The sequence below is a fragment of the Pyxicephalus adspersus genome, chromosome 3 (assembly GCF_032062135.1).
Source record: "Pyxicephalus adspersus chromosome 3, UCB_Pads_2.0, whole genome shotgun sequence".
Lineage (NCBI taxonomy): Eukaryota > Metazoa > Chordata > Amphibia > Anura > Pyxicephalidae > Pyxicephalus > Pyxicephalus adspersus.
Window position 1 is genome coordinate 43,549,102 of NC_092860.1, and position 18,467 is coordinate 43,567,568.

The following is an 18,467-nucleotide window of genomic DNA, read 5'->3' on the forward strand; positions in this document are numbered from 1 at the left end:
GCAGAGAAGTGTTATAATGTGGTGAGGTGAGGGGTTTATTTGACATATAAAGCCACATTTCTCAAACTACAATGTAAATATAAAAACCCAACAGACGTATTCTATTTTTGTAGAAATATTCACATAATCTATTATATTAACATTTAGGAAGAGTGATAGAATGACATTGAAAACCACACAAGGCAATCTAGTAACTACACAGAAGAAATGAATACAAAAATGATGTCTGACCAGTCCAGAAGGCGAGAGATGATTTTTCTCTGCAACATATGGTGAGTATATTTGTTGAAGGACACAGCTCTGCTTTTTAAACCATCACCACCAAGACATTTTAAAGCAGTGCCACAACGGGGCAGACAACACACAGAACAAAATGATTCACCAACTTCACGATTATCAGAATGGAATACAATGGGCCAACTCAACAAAAACGTAGTAAAATAATCACTCATGGTGAACTGGCTTAGAACAGTGATGGGAGTACAGTATCTTTGAGGTAGAATACCATGCTTAGAAACACAAGTCTTGGATGAAGAACCATACTAATAATCACAGATAAGGGCATGGAGGTATGTTAAATTCTGGCTGGCGATCAGTAAGGAGGATATAGGCTGCAGAGTACAGCCTTATAACACAAAATGGTGGGAAATAAACCACCACAGCCAAAAACAAGCATTATGTGAAATGAAAACACATTTTACAAAACGTTATTCATTTTCATTTTATTTTTCAAAAGAACACAATTTTCATTTCTATATATTTTATCTCTATACAAAAATCTTATAAGGAAAAAAAAGCTCAGAAATGTAGAACAGTTTTTCTCTCTCCAATGTACAAAAACAAATACATTCCCACAAGCTAAAACACATACAGACAGGAGTATACGTCAAGGCATGCAGTGTAATGCACACCACATTTAGACACATCAAAAGGGCAAAACTATTTACAGGTTAAAAAACATGTAAAATAATTTGAGTTTTCTGAATTGTTAAATTTGTAGACATTACACTGATTACACTGTATCTGATTATCGGCTCCCATACCCTATGTACAGCCCCTAACCCATGGGCACAAATTTATTAAGTAGGAAAAAAAAACAGTCCCTTTTTTTGTATGTCAGGAAGTCATTGTATTACAAAACAATTTGAAATAAGAAAAAAGATCATCATCAGGCACAGTGGAGAAGAGGTTGGTGGTTTACAAGGCACTAGAGATTAAAAACAACTCAATACATTAACACAAAACACTAGATAACAGTCTCATCAACAAACATTTCAGATGATTATTGTGCTGTTGTGTTGAGTACCCCAAGTGTCTACCCACACTGAAAGTGTAAGGTTGTGATACATTGCAGCCACATTGTAACACAACTGCATGCTTTCAGTGTGGGTGGACGCTATAGCATTGTTTCTTAAAACCTTGTACACACGCTAGATTCTCTTTGCCTAAAATGAACATTCGCAATCATCTCTGGCAACAATCTAACATCCGTACAGCAGTTCATCCAACACGGTTTAGTTATCCCTTGAGGTTCTGGGCCTCTGGGACTAATAACAGGTCATATTTTGGTATCAAAGTACATTTATTACATTAAAATGCCTAACTTAAGCCACAACTTTTTGTTTAAGATATTGAAAGGAAGGGTAAGTTAGACTGACTTGAGAAGACATTTCAACATGTTCCCCTCCTGCTCTGCCAATAGGGAGGGGGGCATTGCTTTTTATTAGAAAATACATTTTTCTGCCTTCTCTAGTTTCACAAAGGTTCCTTACTATAATTATCTTTTATTTCTATATACGAAAAAGTAAAAGGACAAAATAAAAATGTACAATTCTTTGGACGGCAATACAACACAGGTAAGTGACAGTGAAAACAGTGGACACTGGTTGACCTGGACATGGATTTTTTGTGAACATTTTCTGGTTAATTAGGAGATACAGACATATGTAGAAGAGCTGGTTATGAGAAACATTCATAGTAAGTTAATCTGTCACAAAACTGGGCTATTCAAACTCAATATAATATAAATGAATAATTAGAGGTTTTTTTTATAGTAAACAGAGATACAGACAACTATAGCTTTTTCCAATGCCTTTTTTTTATCTGAGTTTGGCTCCATCCCCTTCCAAAACCTTGTGCTGGAAAGTGAGAGGCTGCTCAAACTTAAGCATCAATTGAGAGATTTGTGGGAGAGATTAGGCTTAGACAGAAAAAGTTGGGATTTATGTATAGTTTATATAAATTATATAAAAAAACAAATCTGCTTTATACACAGATCAGTAGATTTCTCTGTTCTCTTGTATAAACTGTGTAACAAACTCTTGCTTTTTAACATATAGGATTGTTACACATGTTATATGAGAACACAGCACCATCTACTGATAACTAACAATAATGCATGGAAGATCATTTAAGTGCAATTAACTAAAAAGTAATTGAACCTGTAAAACGGGAAAAAACTAATCCTGTGGTAATTTTATTTTTTACCCCTTTTAAATAAATGTTTTAAAATAAAACATCATGAATGTATTTATTTGAGTAATTTTAATGGCATGCATATTAATTGCTGTTTTGAAATTTCATGCAGTAATGGCTGCATTTTATGCCTTAGGTTTTATACATGACTAAAATCATTTTCAGGTATAAAAAAAAAAAAAAGGTACCCTGGTATATATTCAAGAATTTACAGTATTTTTGAATCTACTGATCAATTGATGTGAGACTGTGGTATCTTTCCTTCTGCACTCTATTTACCTCATTATATGCTTTACACTGGCCAGGTTTACTTTCACTCAAAGTTCTAACTTTTTTTTCAGAACTTTAAATGAATAACATTTCCCAAAGACAACATGTGAACAAGAATATACTAGATTGCTTACTACAATGTATGTTCTCTTTGAGAAACAGGGAGCCCTCTTTATTATAAAGTTAAAAATATAACTAGAACCTAAGCACTCTGGGTCATTTAATAAAACAGAAAAAAAGCAACATACAGTTTCTGGGTCTGCCTACTTTGTGCTGAAAAAATATCTGCTTAGTTTAGCATATGAAATGAACACATAGACACACGTTCTGCACCATTTCTGTTTTCCGTTCACACATATCTGAAGAAATGTATACATAGAGAAAAGAAAACAATCGGCATCCTAAAAAGCAATGCTGTTTGATAGGACACAACAATTGGAGGAGACTAGGAAAAATGAATAATGATTTACAAAAATGGAAGCTGTCACCTCTCTCAGCAGTGGCTGGCACTTAAAGCCAAAAGTGATGTCACAAACTACAAAATAACTACACTTGTATGCAATACATGGCAGAAATACTAATAAAAGCTGCAGGTAGTGAAGTATAAATCTGAAAAAATATAAATGAACTGTATGTGTTTACCATAATGCTTTATGTATGCATGGTTTCCATTTGCTACATTGCTATCCTGCTAATAACTTGCCCTCCGGAACATCCTGCCCATCAATGGTCAAGTTTTATATATAGGTTGTAAGGTAAAATTGTACCATCTGGAAATTCCACTGCATACTGAATGAAAGCCAGCAAAGGCCTTACCACTCAGGATTAGGAAGAGATTTACCTCAATCTTCTGTAGTGTCTAAAGAAACATGGCTGCAAATAGCATTAGTGTGTATTTAACCACAACCACATAATATGAAATTTCCGCTATTTAGTGTAGTCAAACTAAAGTCAACTAGATCTCATACTGGTTATGTGTTACATACACCCCTCTTTGCAGCATGCTGGTATATTACGTAGTGTATGTAGGAAGAGCCTCAATCTTAAAGAATGTCAGCAGCTGCCTTTCTGTAGAAGCGCCCTGGTTGTCCATCCTAAGGCATTAGCCAATGACTCAGAAAAAGATGAAGGTGGGTAATTATGACTTTACTGGCATCATGTTAGTTCTAGGTCCATAAATTTGTTGTGGGCAAGGCAACAGCAAGGGAATCAAAGTCAGGAGGCCAGCTTCTACCTTTTTTTTTTTTTTTTTAAATAGAACTACAGGCAAATATAAGAGATGCCTACGGATACTCTTGGAGCAATCTTGGGGGTTTATTGAGATACGATTTTGCTGTAAAAGTAAACTTTCTGAACCGAAACTGAAAGGGACAGTTTGCTATTACCCTAGCCCACGGTCCTAAGTATTGTATGAAATCTAAATCTGCTTGTTCCAGACCAGTGACACAAACGACTAAATCCAAAGGCTCACCGTGACAGCCACCAATTAACTTTTTAGGAGTACCAATGCGGACCATGTTTACTAGAAGAGAGTTGTTTTTAAGGCACTTAAATGCATCACACGCAGTAACCCCTCTATTGTTAAAAAGGTAAAATTTGTGCTTATTATAAAAGGGTGATACTAATTTAGAAGATTAGAAGTTTTATACCATAAAATGGCATAAGCAAGAAGCAAACTACAAAGCCAGTGATGTGACTGACAGGCCATTGCCTGTGCTTCAGCCTTAAGGCTCACTACATGCTTAGAGTTCATACATTTTACTACCACTACTGTACTGACAAAAACCAAATAGTCTGGAAGTGTGCAGGCTGGTACTGGGCTCATAAGGCACTACGGAATTAACCAATCACTCCTAAAAAAATCTAAAGTGGTTATTTATCTGAAAACGGGAATTTTATTAAAAAAAAAAAAATATTTGGATGATGAAAAGCCACCATTGCAGGCATAAATGATGCTCCTAAATCTGGGTAGCCTGGCCCATGTGTGCCATAAATATAATCACATTTTTGGTTGCAGGATTGTCAAACAAGAGGCAAACCAAAAATTGCAGTTTAAGAACATTGCAAAATATTACTATGTAAGCCTACGAAGAAGGCAGAACTGCTGATGATACCTGTGAAACATATAATGTAAGTAATAAAAACAAAAAAGGGAAATAATTTAAATGTTAGGTCGGTAAATGCATGTGCTTTAAAGTGCTACATATCAATTCAGTATTAATTTTGCCTCTAAAACTGGGAAAATATGGCAGTATGATGGAAAACTCCTAGTTGCATAACAATACTTCACGTCGTAGCCTTTTTTTCATTTCCATGCACAATAAAGTTAAGGAGAAGTAGCGGTTGTTTAGAGTGCTTTGCACAGCAGATGCACCCATGTCATGTGTAGGAAAAGTAACCATTCCTCCTTGGGTCCATGCAATAGGAGATTGAGGAGAAGTGGAGGCATTTTGTACTTTTCATTGTGTTAAAAACAGAACAAGGAATGAAACACAAGAGACAACAATCTTTAAATCAAAGGGGCGCCAAAGACAGTTCGACAGAACTCTACGTTCTTGCTTGGAGGTGCATCGATCTTCTGCATTTTTTTGAGATACTCAGATGGAAGTTTTTCATAAGCAAGTCTGTATTCGTTGTCAAATGCCTCTAAAAAAACAAGACAAGAACATATGAGCTAGGGCTAACTCCACTAATTTATAGTGGTAATTGGTTTTATTTAACAATTATCATCTAACACCAGCAACATGAAAATCCACAGATACTGATCTCAACAAGCTATCTTGTTATCTGATCTTAACAAGCTATCAATCACTGTGCGTATTCCAGGTTTTACAGGCTCATGCAGATAGGTGGAGACAGCTTCTCCTAGTAACATAAGGTAAAGTCAATGCTTCTGCAGCTGCCTGAATAGTTCATTGAAATATATGGGGTTGCACACTGACTATTTGCATAGGGAATGAAGAACCTGGACTACAACATTTAGTTCAGGAATAAGGCAGGTATTCTGCTCTGTAGACTCAAAGGTCCGGATTTATTAAGGATCCCCAACACTGGAGAGGATACACTGCCAATGGTGAACCTGGGTGATCCAAAAAAGGCCAGGATTGAAAACATTTGATAACAATTAGCAAATTACCAGGTTTATTGGATTACCCAGGGTTACAGTAAAAAGTATATCCTCACCAGCATTGGAGAGCTTTATTGAATCAGGCCCAATAAGTCATTCAGGCAGCTCTGGTCTACTTGTTGAACAAAAATGTTCCATAGGGGAAGGCAAAGCTAGGATAGACTAAGTGGCCATATAAAGATGGCTATTTATTTCATAGATTGCTTCTGGCATCAAATTTTACTCAACAGACCTTTCAATGATCCGGTAATGCCAATGCCCATTATACTTTCATGACCCGGCTGGTAATGGCCGCTGTAGCCATGGAACCAATAGCTTGATATGTAACAAGCAAACAACTCTAGAACATTCCTATGTGACTTAATAAAAAGATATTTTAACTTACCAATATCAATATTTTCTCTGCCTAGGGAGACCAAGGACAGGTACAGAATTTCTCTGTAAATGCTTCTGTGTAAATGAAGAAAAATATGTATGTAGTAGAATGGATGACATAATAGCTCATAAGCATACAAAACACAATAAACTAATAAGGCTTACCTTTGTCGCTTGACACCTGAGCCACACTTCTGCAGGACAAGGCTAATAGGCCTCAGAACATCATTGTGCTGTATACTAAGGGTGATGCTCTCCAACAAATTATTGATTTCTTGAAGTTCCTTTGGTATAGGAGCTCCTGTCTTCTTAATAGATTCTAGTAGAAAAATATGTATATATTTTTTTAGTCAAAAATCTAATTTTGAAAATTATATATTAATCAACCAGGCTGCATTAGTCTTTTTTTTTATTGGGTCACATATCAGTATACTGTATGTATTATAGATTGAAGTTTCTTACCAAACATAAACTTTACAAACTTTTTGTCTATGCGCAAAATGCAAAAAGTAGTGTGCTAGGGTTTGTAGCCATTCTTTTATTTATGATAGGTGTACAATTTTTACAGGTAAACTGAGGTCATTCAATGGAAGGAGATCTCCTTCTGGTGAACTGCTGAAAGACACAGGTAGGAAAGAACAATGTCTTGGCAGGAGTTTAAAGGAAAAAGGCACCTAGGGTAAGAAGGGTTCTCTTTGCCGTAACACCATCATGTCTTTAAATAAGAAAAAATGAAGTTGCCTACAGGAAGAAGCCACCAGGTCAGACACTCTCATGACAGAGGTAAAGACAACAAGGAAAGCCAGCTTGTAGGTAAGTGTAGAGAGGGCAATGGCTCATTCAAATTGGATTTTCTGCAGAAAGAACTGAATTTAGATCCCAAAGTATCTTAGGGGAATATACATAAAGTACAGCATGGGAAAATCAATAATCCTTAATAAGGTGTGAGCTGGCAGCAGTCTCTACAAACAAAATGGCATTGAGGAGATACCTGGCCTTTGATAGTAGTAATCAGCCTTGTAAGCCATAAGAATTATGAAAATTACATATTGTAGGGGGCCTCCATTGCCTAAATGCCTTTCATAAAAAAATAAAATCTCTAGAAACAACTACAATGTCTATTATCATTTTAACACAGTATATTACCCAGGGTTCGCCATTTCATATAGAGGGCCTCCCCGGGATCATGGTGTAGGTTGACATTGTCCCATAACAACTGGATGTAAACCAACTTGCTGTCTTGTGATAAAGATGATTGGGGGACCTGTCAACAAAGGAATTATATTTATCACACTTCTCAGTAAAAAAAACAAAAGTATTTGAAAGAAGAGGGATGGATATATATATATATATATATATATATATATATATTTATAGGCAGGTACCATGTTTAAAAGAAAAAGTATTGATAACAATTCAAATTTATTTTGTAATAAGGGGTTGGTCAAAATCAAAAAATATAGAGAACTAACCTATGTAGAAACTTCTCCTTCCACTTGTCAGGAAGGTAAAATAGAACAGGTTAACCATATGCTCTGAATACCAATTCAGCCTCCAGAGCTTGTAACACTTTAAAGTGACTAGTGTTTTAAGGAAAGAAAGCAATGCAAGATGCTGATGAGATCATTCTGAAATGACAGGTTCATTTGACCTGCAGGTGACTTCCTCATAAGCTGTAATGAAACCGCTTCAGACTGTTTTTGCTTTTTCTATAGACTTTTATGGGAAAGAAAAGTAGCTATTAATCAAGTAGCTACTTCACAGGTCTTAAATCTGCTCAGTTTATAATGCCCAGGTTTGCCTTGGGTTTTCATAACATTGATATTTCTGAAGGGTTAACTAAAGCCTGCTATATACTAGTTGATATGTAATTAATATCTTCCAAATAGCTAAATATTGAATGGATTACTGCTGTGTACCCACTGATTTTTGATCAATGTTTGATCAATAAAGAAATTAAATGGCCAACAAGAGCTTCCTGTTTTGTAATAGATTTTAAATAATATGCTTGTATTGAATCTAACAATAAATCCTTTAAAACCCTTGTTTAGTGTATGGCCAGTTTAATACATAGTATCATCTGGCTAAGATCCTACAAAATCACCACAAATGCTTAGGGCCTGGTTAATGAAAATGCTGAATACAAAAATATTGTGGCATGAACAAATTGAGTGAACACATGTCCACTGAACCACTTTGCTCAAATGGTTTTACTGGTTAAATATGAAGACCAACCTCACATTGTGCTACATTGTACTGGGTAGAGTACCTAAGACTAGCTATCATACACCTACAGGCAGGGTAAAAGATAGAGCATACAGGTGTAGAATATGGCAACAGATTCAGAATAAAGTTCTTGGGCTTCATTTAGTATGACTGGGTTTAGTGCAAAGTTAAGCATAGCATACTGTACCTTCACTCCTCCATTGCAATGCTCTGATGTCAGGATTAGGCCTGGTAGAATGCTTGGCAAATCTAAACGTCTAAAATACCACACCAGATTCCAGAAGATGATGGGATGCTGATCGATAAAATTGGACGTATAGATGACTTGATCGCCATCATGCGATAGCAAAGACTCTAGCTCTTTCCTCAGCACAAGTGGACTAAGATAAGGGACAGAAGCAGGTGGAGGATTGTGCCTCTTCTCTAAGGGATCCTAAAAAATCCAGAAAATAAATGTTTCATACATTAAACACAAAAAAATGATGACACTGTTTAGAACAAAGCATTAAGGTGCAGTTTAACCACTTTTAGCTTTTACACCCCGTACAAATTCTGTATTTAAAAAGCAGTGAACATTTTGCAGAATGTCAGAGTCACAGTTTTATATATAAACCTCTATGTCTTTAAATGTTTTCCAACATGAAAAGTAACAGAACTAAAAAACACTTTTCCCTACTTTAGTACATAAAAAGTACATAAAAAGTGTGCATTTTACGCAATGGGTTCACTTCAAATGGGTAGGCGTTCTGCCATACTTACTAAAAAAGGAACTTAAAGTGGAACTTTACCTAAAAACTAAAAAAAATAACTACAATCAGGTAGGTATTGCAAAAGTAAATGTTCCTTTTTGAGGGGGAAAAAAAACCTGTCTAATCACAATTTTTTTTTAATAGAACTCCAGCACGGGTGCTGCCATCTTCACCTTTCTGGAGTTGGGTCTTTGGCCATCATGATTGGCCAGCCTGGGATGACCTATTTTTCTGTGCATGCTCATGGGAGTTAATTCAGTCCCAGAACCCTTGGGGGTATGCTGGGAATACCCCACATGTGCAGCTCAGCATTTTGTCAAAATAAGACAGCAAACAAGCAGATAAATATGTTTTATTTCAGAAGAGACATTATCTGTTCCTTTCTGTAACAAAGGTCTGCCAGCTCAGGGATTTTCAAAGTGGAACTATAGTTCTCATCCCATTCTTACAGTGTAACCTAGCCCTGGTAAGCATGTGTAAGGTCACAAGCTTTCATTCTGAAATGTGAGTTGCTTCAACAACTTCGTAATAAACAGAAACAAACATACCACAACTTCTTGAAGGCTGTTGGGTAGGCTGACAGTGGACACCCCATGAGAAGGTCTCTGTGAAAGGTCAATATTCTGAAGAGGTCCACCCACACTGTTACTTCTTGTAAGAGAGACGGCTCGTTTTGGAGCACCATTATTGTCAGAAGGCTTTGTATTTGAACCATGGATGTCACTGGAACTAAAAAAAAAATGCTCATATTAAAAAGGCTAAAAATAACTACCAAACACAAAAGTTTTTTTCTACTTTGCCTGCTTTGCCAATAACAGTAATTTGCTGGCGGTACATATGCAATGTCTTGTCAATTATAGGAACACAGTAACCCTGACAGTACAAGGTAAAATAACAGTGTCTCTGTAAAGACCCCCTACACTGCTTATCATAGTTTTGCCTGTGCTTCCTTGCAATTCCCATCTCTGTCTGAAATAAAGGAATTGGTTGGGGGAAAGGAGGGGGTCTATATGGGCAAGGCAACAGGGACTCCTTAAAGTAAAATGGTCAGGAGCCCAAGGCTGAAATTGCTGCCTAGCTGTATTTCTTAGCTATAATAGTGACTATTACCTATTTGCAGTGGTATTTTTTCTGTGTTCTGCTGTAGCAAGAGGAGAAAGAGAATCTGCCACATGGTTCATATCACTGGTGGAGGGTGAAGATTGCTTTTGATGCTGAGAGGACTCTGTTGTTGATTGGTGGTTACTACCTTGTAGACTGTCCCCCGAGTTACCTGGCTTAAGAAAAAAACTGTACCCCGAAAAAGAAAAAAATAGAATAGCATTAATAATGATAAAACATTCTGCTCTGCTTTCAACAAATACTAAAAAATGTCATTACACATTCTGTTCGATCTACACTCCCCCTACTGCTCCTTTATTTTAACTAACTGTAATTTGTTTTGCTTAAAGAACAGTTTTTTACTTTGGAGTGTTTGCAATAAAAAAATTAAACTTCTGTGTAGGTGTTCGTGGTCTTGTGACAGTTTACTGACAGAAATAAGTATTGTGTTAGAATACCAGAAATGAGGCTTTCACATGCGCAAACAGGTATAAAAAAAACACTTCCGAAGTAACCATGCAGTCTGTCATTTATAGTAAAAAAAGACATAGTAAATAGTAATCTCCTGGCTGTCAGAGCAATCCAGGGTCTTCAGTATTTTCCATTTCACCAACAGGAAATTACAACCTTTGATTTTCCTATTTGAAAGCTTCTTCTAAATCAGGGCAACAAAGTATTGTAGGCTCAGAAAGTCAGGCAACTAGTTTTGTCAAGGAGTGGTGTTCAACGGCAGCCTCCATTTGCTGCTCAGTGCATGTTACAAATGTGTTTATGTGTTTATAAGTTTATGTACCCCCCGTGGAGAAACCTCCTATGCCTATAGCTATGGGGCACAGTTTCCCATTCGAGAACACATGCAGCAATCACATGCATTTTAGTGATATTTTATATTTTATCAGTAGGTTATGAAGTCAATCCTCAGATAATTATCAACAAACCTGGCAGAGCCACGCAAATCCTTGAATTCAATGTTAAGGAAAGGCAGTAAGTTGTTTTTACAAAAGGGGCATACAGTGTTCATGTTGGAATCATCTGCAGTCCATCCTGCCATAATCTCTTCATCATAAACCAGAGCTCCACAATTTCTGCACTGAGAGCAACTGGACATCAAAACCTACAAAAATAAAATAAGCCATATTTAAAGTGCACTTAAAAACATTTTGTGTATACTCAACATTCCTCCTTTGACAAGTGCAGTCTGAGTTTAAAATAACACAGCATATTTCAAGAAAATATATTCTGCTTACAAAAGCTGGAATTGGAAATATTGCAATTGTTAGAAAATGTAAACATGTGATTAGGTTGTCCCATAGTGGGGTAAATTCTTGGTATCCCAGCAGTGCCATCATTTTCCACATTTTTTGTATGAATAAAGGTTGGGGTGATGTAACAATGTTGATAAACAGCCAGATTTAAGTGTGCCAATATTAGCATATTATCAAGCTATTAACTAACTGGTATAGTAAAAGATTTCTAGCTGAACTAGGGATAGGTAAGGGAGAGAATGAAGACTGGGCCTACCATGTAATGAAACAAAAACTGCAGTTACACCATAAACAGAATTCTGGCACAATGTACTGCTCTTAGAAACTTAACAGGGCAGAATATTTGCCCACTGGCCAACAGGCGAAAACCGAGGGTATGCAGAGATGAACCTTTACACATATTATTACGTAAAGCATAAACCAATATTGTTTGCAGAAAAGGGACTTATCATGGCCAATCCAACAATCACATGACACTTACCTCCATGGCACAATTCTGAAAAATGCTTAATAAACTGGTATTTTGAGATGATCCATGATCTGATCTTTCTGACTCCAAGCCTCTTATACCTCTTCCTGGAGTTGAATCACCTATAGATATAAGTGGGAAACTTATATACACCTATTCTTATTAAAAAATCAATACATTATCACATTTAATTTTAAAATACTTTGAGACATTTTAGTCATTTTATATGTTTCTCTTCCAAGCTAACCTTACCCACTTTTGTTAAAAAAAAAAAATAGATAAAAATGTTTACAAAGCTTAACAGCTAAAGCTAGAATGAATACTCTTAACTGAATGAGTAAGTTGGGAGGGGTGTAGATACCTAAAACCATTACAGTTTCGCCTGAATGAACATTATACTACTGTATGCACCCACAGCTTAGAGTAAACCTGTACATACTATTGGTGTAGCTCTGCTTGCTGGTATCTCCACTGCTGCTGCTGCCCAGGCTGGTAGTGCTGTGATTCAGGTTGTTTGCAGACAGTCCATGTGATGTTGTCTTAATGTTGTCACTTTGAATATGTTCTTCAAGGTGATTCTCACTTTGATGCCCATCGTCCTGTATTAAAGAGAATATAATCAATAGAGTGGCTATACAGTATCCTGCTCCTAGATATACCAATAAAAAATAAACCATAATATTTTTTTACATAAAATGTATTATGCAGAATACACCCTAGAAAAGGATACAAAAAAGTAAAGGTGGAGGTTCACAGGCAGTAAATAAAGATAGTAATAAAGTTCACAGATAGTAAATAAAGTCAGGCTTTAACATGTATGATAAGCTTACGACCCAACAACTATTTAGCACAAGGGCCTCTCTGACTGGATACAGTATTACTGGATGGTGTCGCTAGATCTCCAAGCTACATAAAAGTAGATCTAAAGCTCACCATACGGGTTATAACCTTACTATATAACATTTGTATAATCAACTTTAGGTTTATCAAAATATTGGAATACAAAGACCTTCCTGAACTTTTCATTAATCTGAAAATAATCAGGCAGGTGAGTGCTCTAGAGTTGTTGTTCGATCTATAGGATATTATACAATAAGCTTGCAGCATGTATAGTGTGCTACTAATCACTTTAGCTGTGAAGTCACATACCCCTTATAGTTGTAAAAATGAGAGGTAGACAATAATTAGAAAATGGTAAACAAAAAAATAGAAGCTTTTCACTATGGAGCCTGTTTCCTACATAGGAAATGAGGCAGGGAGAATAAGACTCCTCTCCCTATAAAAAGTTCTCTGAGATATAGCTTGCTAAAAAAGAAGGGAGCTAAACTTTAGCTTTGCAACAAGGAAATATAAAATCATTCATACAAGCAATCCTTAGAGAAGGGAGAGGAGCAGTATGACAGGTGGCCGGGAGTGATCTGATTCTCTGGTAGGAGAAAAGCATTTTCAATAGGTACATATGCCCAAGATAAACTACAGACCTCATCATCAGAGTAGTTATAAGCAGATGCTACTGCTCCCCACATCTTGCTGGCTACGTTGGCTGCTTGCTTCATGCTGGATTTCAACACATCCATTTTGGGCCCTGTCAAGAGTTGGTCAAATTTAAGTCCAGGCAGCGAATTCACTACTGAACCCAAAGATCCAGATTGTGAGTTGCGCACAAGAGCAGTCAGTGATAAAGAGCGCTCTTTTTGGTTTTTCGGGTTTTGCTTTGGACTGTTAGCAAAGGTTTTAGACCTAGACACAGTGTTTTTCTGATTCTCATTCTGTACATCTGAAGGCACAGAGTCTACAGGAAGACTTGATCTCCTCTCCAGGGTACCCTGGCTGAGCTTTTCATCACTTTTAGCAGACTCCTTTTTCCTAAGCTCCATGCTGGAAGACTTGTTTCCAAGGGGACTTTTTAAGTTCATGTAGCTTTCAATTTCATCTGCTAGGTTACGAGCCACAACCGGGGACACCGTTTTCTCCTCAGGTGGGGATGGTTCTTTCTCCACTGTTTCCGATGCCAAAAGAGATAATGGATCAAGGCCTGTCACTACTCCTTCCCTTTCTACTGCTTTAGGAACACCATAGAGACTGTTCCTCTTACTTGATTCCTCCGTGTTCTTAAGAGCAACAGGCTCTTTGTACTCAAGTAGTAGAGCTTCAGGAGAGTCTACTGTGCTTTCCTCTTTTACAGTATCTAGGGGGTCAAACACATCTTGCGATCTCTGTACCGATGTCTGTTCTGCAGCCAGTTCAGCAGGGTCTCTTTGATGACTTTGGCTTTCTGTTGTCAAAGTGGGAATTAGGCTATCTGTCAATTCAAAATTAAACTGCTTGCTTGTCTGTGGGTGGGGTGGTGTTTTTGAAAGTGCTGCTGTAAGGATTTTGGCATCTGCCCCCATCTTCATAGCCATTTCATTGGTCGTTATGTCTAGACTGCCTTTCTTCAGCATCATGCCTGCCCTGCTCTCTGCACTAAAACTGCAGCTTCTGTCTGAAAACATCTTCTGCCTCTTCTGGGCCCTCTCTTCAGATTTTTTATTTTGGACTTCACTTACAAAGACAGAGTCATCACCAGAATCTTTAACTGTGGTTAATGGAGCTGATAGGGCACCTGTAACCAAAACAAAGACAGAACATCAACAATGCAAACATAACTGAATCAGGCTTATCCATTTTAGGGTGTGTGTGTAATATAGTTAGTAATACCATAAGTTACCGTTCAACAAAGCTGTACAAAAATTTAGTGGGTATAAAAATAAACATATAAAAACAATACAAGCTTTTATTTAGTTGTAATAGAGTCGGGAAAGGCTTCTGTGTTTCCATTAAAGTGATTTTTCCTCACTTCCTGTTTGATCACCATGACATAAGTGAATAGGAAGTTTCTGCAACAGGGCACAAAACACTAATAAAAGTAGTTATTTCATTCAATTAGGGAGGAGTAAGATCTGTTAAGCATTTATCATTGTATAAGGAATGTCCTTCTCGGCTTCTTGCATAATTATTCTGACTGGTTTGCTACTATAATGAAGAATACGAGTCCCACTAAGACATTTTAGAACAATAAAAAAATGGGTTCTAAATACACTGGTCAAAAAAGTCCATAGGCTTGTGGAGCAGTGATCTTGGGTTATTTTAATGGGTTAAGTCTAGGTTTAGCAACGGTAAAATTGGGAAGAGTGGTTTAGAGAGTGAGAGACATTATTACACATAGATTGGTCACCACAGAGTCCTGACATTGATCCCATTGAGAAATTTTGGGAGAAGATTTTTCACAATGGCTGGATTGTGCCACAGTGAATGTGTGCAATATTCAAAGCCGAAGGCAGATCAATAATATGTTAAGAGTGTGTGACTTTTTTGGCTAGGCATATAAAATGGGTTATTACAATGATGTCTGAACTGAAATTATATGCTTATGGAACAGTTCTGGTTAAACTTATGTTACTGCTGATATACCACACATACTATATAAATCATGTTAATTATGTGTACTGAAAAAAAAAAAATCTTTTCTAAGAACTCTTACACAAGGCCTAATTAAAGAATTAGGTACTCACCACTACTGCTCTTTCTCCTCGTTGCATCGAAGATACCAGAAGGCACTTTAACAATACTGCTTCCACAGGGAGGAGATTCAGGTGGGTTGCAAACCTCGGGCACCAGCATGGACTTTCCAGGGGATACATCAGAGCAGGATTCTAGGTGAAAAAAACAAATAATGATGTTTCTTTTTTTTTGGTATAAGTATAGGTTTTTTACTCACTATAAGGCTAGTGAGGGACACAGGATTTCCTTAACTTTGTTATGTTTACACTACTACGTTTTAAACTGCAGCTTTCCAGAGAATTGGAGACTAGCAACCAAAAAAAAAAAAGCCAAGAGAGAACACCTCCTGTCACTAGAATGCCTCTGGGATATACAAAAGAAGTCCAACTGAGGGGTTTGAAACATAGCAAACAAATGTTAAAAGGGACTGAGTATTGCCTTGCAAGGAGGACTTTACCTGAAGCTGGCATTAAACAGGTCTGCTAAATGCACCAGGTGGAAATAGGAAAATGTGTGTACAAAAGGGGAAGTGGGTGGCTTACAAATCTGAAAAACAGACTCTAGATGCCAAAGTCTAGCCGAACCCTAACAGTGGAACTTGATTCTTGAAAACTTGTCACTTCAAGATGGTAGAATGAGAAGCCAGAGTACTCTTACGGGGTCAGTCTCGGACATCAAAACAGGAATCAGTTTTGAACCAAATCCAATGAAGACAAATTTTTCTCTAAACTATCTCAGGGACTGGGCCTCAACACTACCTTGCTCCTATACAGAATAAATAGTTCCATGCAGGATAAGGCACCAGTCTAGACACTCACCTTCCACAGATGATGGCTGCAAGGAAACACCATCTTGTGAGTGAGTTCAAACAGTGGCTTCTATATCTCTTGTAGAGAGAACCAGATTCATATCCCACAGAGCCACAAGTCAACAATCTCCGAAACAAATTAGAAAGGGCAGAAACCTAACCCTTGACAATGCTTTGAGCCAGTTGCTAGTCCAAACCGAGCTTAAGGAAGACTCGAGAATCACACCTTCTATGTGGTATGGTATACCAAACAAAAAAAAATACCCAATGATTGTGATGCAGAATAGCAAAATAATCTTTGAAACAGAGGATTATGACAATCCCGTAGTCCATGGAGCATCTGCAAGATATGGCATAAGGTTGGAGCGCCGCATCTGCCTGGGTATCAATGAGGATCACAAAAATGACCCTGTTCCTCATCCTCCAAAGCAGACACAAAAGTTTAAGGACAGATTAGGGTATACTGATCCTATAGTGCATCAGAGCTTCCACAGCAATACAAGTCCAATAAAACCTCAGAATGTAGGGTTAACTCCACCTACATTCTAAAGGCCAAGGCATTGTTGTATGCGTAGGTCTGTCTGACACCTGTCTTCACCTGGAATGTGCAGTTTTGCCCAGGACAAGATATGATTTACCTCCTTTACTATAATAATATTTGATATAATTGATGTACTTGATCACTGAGGTTTTCCAAATAACTGTCAATCAGGTGACCCTTCATCTCCTGTTTTAGTGACGTTGGTCACTGTAGCATACAGGGGGCAAGGGGGCAACAAGGGGCAACTCCCTCATATGGTGGCCATTTCCATCCAGATTCTTATTTATGGTGGAGGGTAAATATTTCATTGCTGAGACATGCTTAAATACAATAGCAAATGGGAAATGGAGAAGCATAAGATATTGGGGCAGGGAGTACTCACTGTTGGGGCATTTAAGACACTTAACAAGCCCATGTCAACCTAAATGATTAGATCACTAGAGGGGGGTGGGCGATAAGTGACACTTTATGCCCTCTCCCAAACATTATGAACAAAAATTCAATAAAATCATGTAGCAGTAAATTAATTTTGTATAATGCCATGCCTATAAGCTGATTTCTATTGTTTACAATAATATTCAAAGCAGTAGGAAACACTACAATGGTGAAAAAGTACCTAGTACACTAGAAGATGAAAGAGATTCTTCATTTCCCCCGGGCTGCTGACTTAATTTTGAAACAGAATCTGGTGTGTGGTCTTCCTCATCGTCATGAATCAGAGCTTTGTCCTCGTGGAGTTCATCTTTGGGTTCTGTCCTCTCATTGACCCGACTCCCTACAGTTTGCAATGACATTACAAGGGAACAGTTACTAATAAAAGGGCAGAACATTGATGCATCAGCTTTATGAAGTTTCTACTTAAGAATTTCAATACTGAATAGTGTGATGCAAAAGGCAATCTAGATTACTTTGGGTAAAAATCTCTGTTTGACATGTGCTCTGTGAAAAAAAATTAATTTTGCTGAGACCAGCAGTTCTACTCTCAAGGAATGTGGTTTGTGATGGATAAATTAAAGATTTTGCCATTTAAGCTACAAAAAGCTATTTTTTGTCACAGATCTGGTAGGCTTAAAAAAAATTCTACAGCTGCACTACCTATAAGCACCCAGAGACATGAAAGGGTTTTCAAAAATGGTCTCACAGGTTAATTCTGGACTGGCATATCATAACATCCTGACTTAAAAGCCACCCTGACACTTTTTATTAAAATGTCAGCCTATTGCACACCACAGAAAAAACAGCTTACTTACCACCTGCCTGGTAAACAGGTATCAAAAAGTGAAGTCTACACGGAACTGCATAAAGAATGCTGCTAAACAGAAAGGCTACCTTGTCATGCATATTATGAATAATAAGAAAACATTTAAAATTTTTTATATAGTTTTTACATTTTACTTGCTCACTGTTCCACATTATTGATATTACATTTGGAATATCAATCCTTAATTCAATAGTCAAATGGGTATCTCAGCAATCTCTCACATTTGGAAAATCAATCCTTAATTTAATAGTCAAATG

General features: G+C 37.2%; 1 protein-coding gene across 2 annotated transcripts in view; it reads right to left on the minus strand.

Annotated features, from left to right (window-relative positions):
- Positions 1-707: 707 nt before the first annotated feature.
- Positions 708-18,467, minus strand: part of DENND4C (DENN domain containing 4C) — a 58,647-nt gene continuing 40,887 nt past the window's right edge. For both annotated transcript variants that reach the window (XM_072404393.1, XM_072404392.1), the window contains 13 exons: positions 17,566-17,724; positions 15,612-15,752; positions 13,539-14,662; positions 12,497-12,656; positions 12,070-12,179; positions 11,262-11,437; positions 10,333-10,512; positions 9,771-9,951; positions 8,661-8,906; positions 7,394-7,511; positions 6,413-6,566; positions 6,258-6,322; positions 708-5,391 (listed from right to left, as the gene is read on the minus strand). In XM_072404393.1, the coding sequence (XP_072260494.1) occupies positions 5,255-5,391; positions 6,258-6,322; positions 6,413-6,566; positions 7,394-7,511; positions 8,661-8,906; positions 9,771-9,951; positions 10,333-10,512; positions 11,262-11,437; positions 12,070-12,179; positions 12,497-12,656; positions 13,539-14,662; positions 15,612-15,752; positions 17,566-17,724 (2,951 nt within the window). In that variant the 3' untranslated portion in view covers positions 708-5,254. The remainder of the gene's footprint in view (positions 5,392-6,257; positions 6,323-6,412; positions 6,567-7,393; positions 7,512-8,660; positions 8,907-9,770; positions 9,952-10,332; positions 10,513-11,261; positions 11,438-12,069; positions 12,180-12,496; positions 12,657-13,538; positions 14,663-15,611; positions 15,753-17,565; positions 17,725-18,467) is intronic.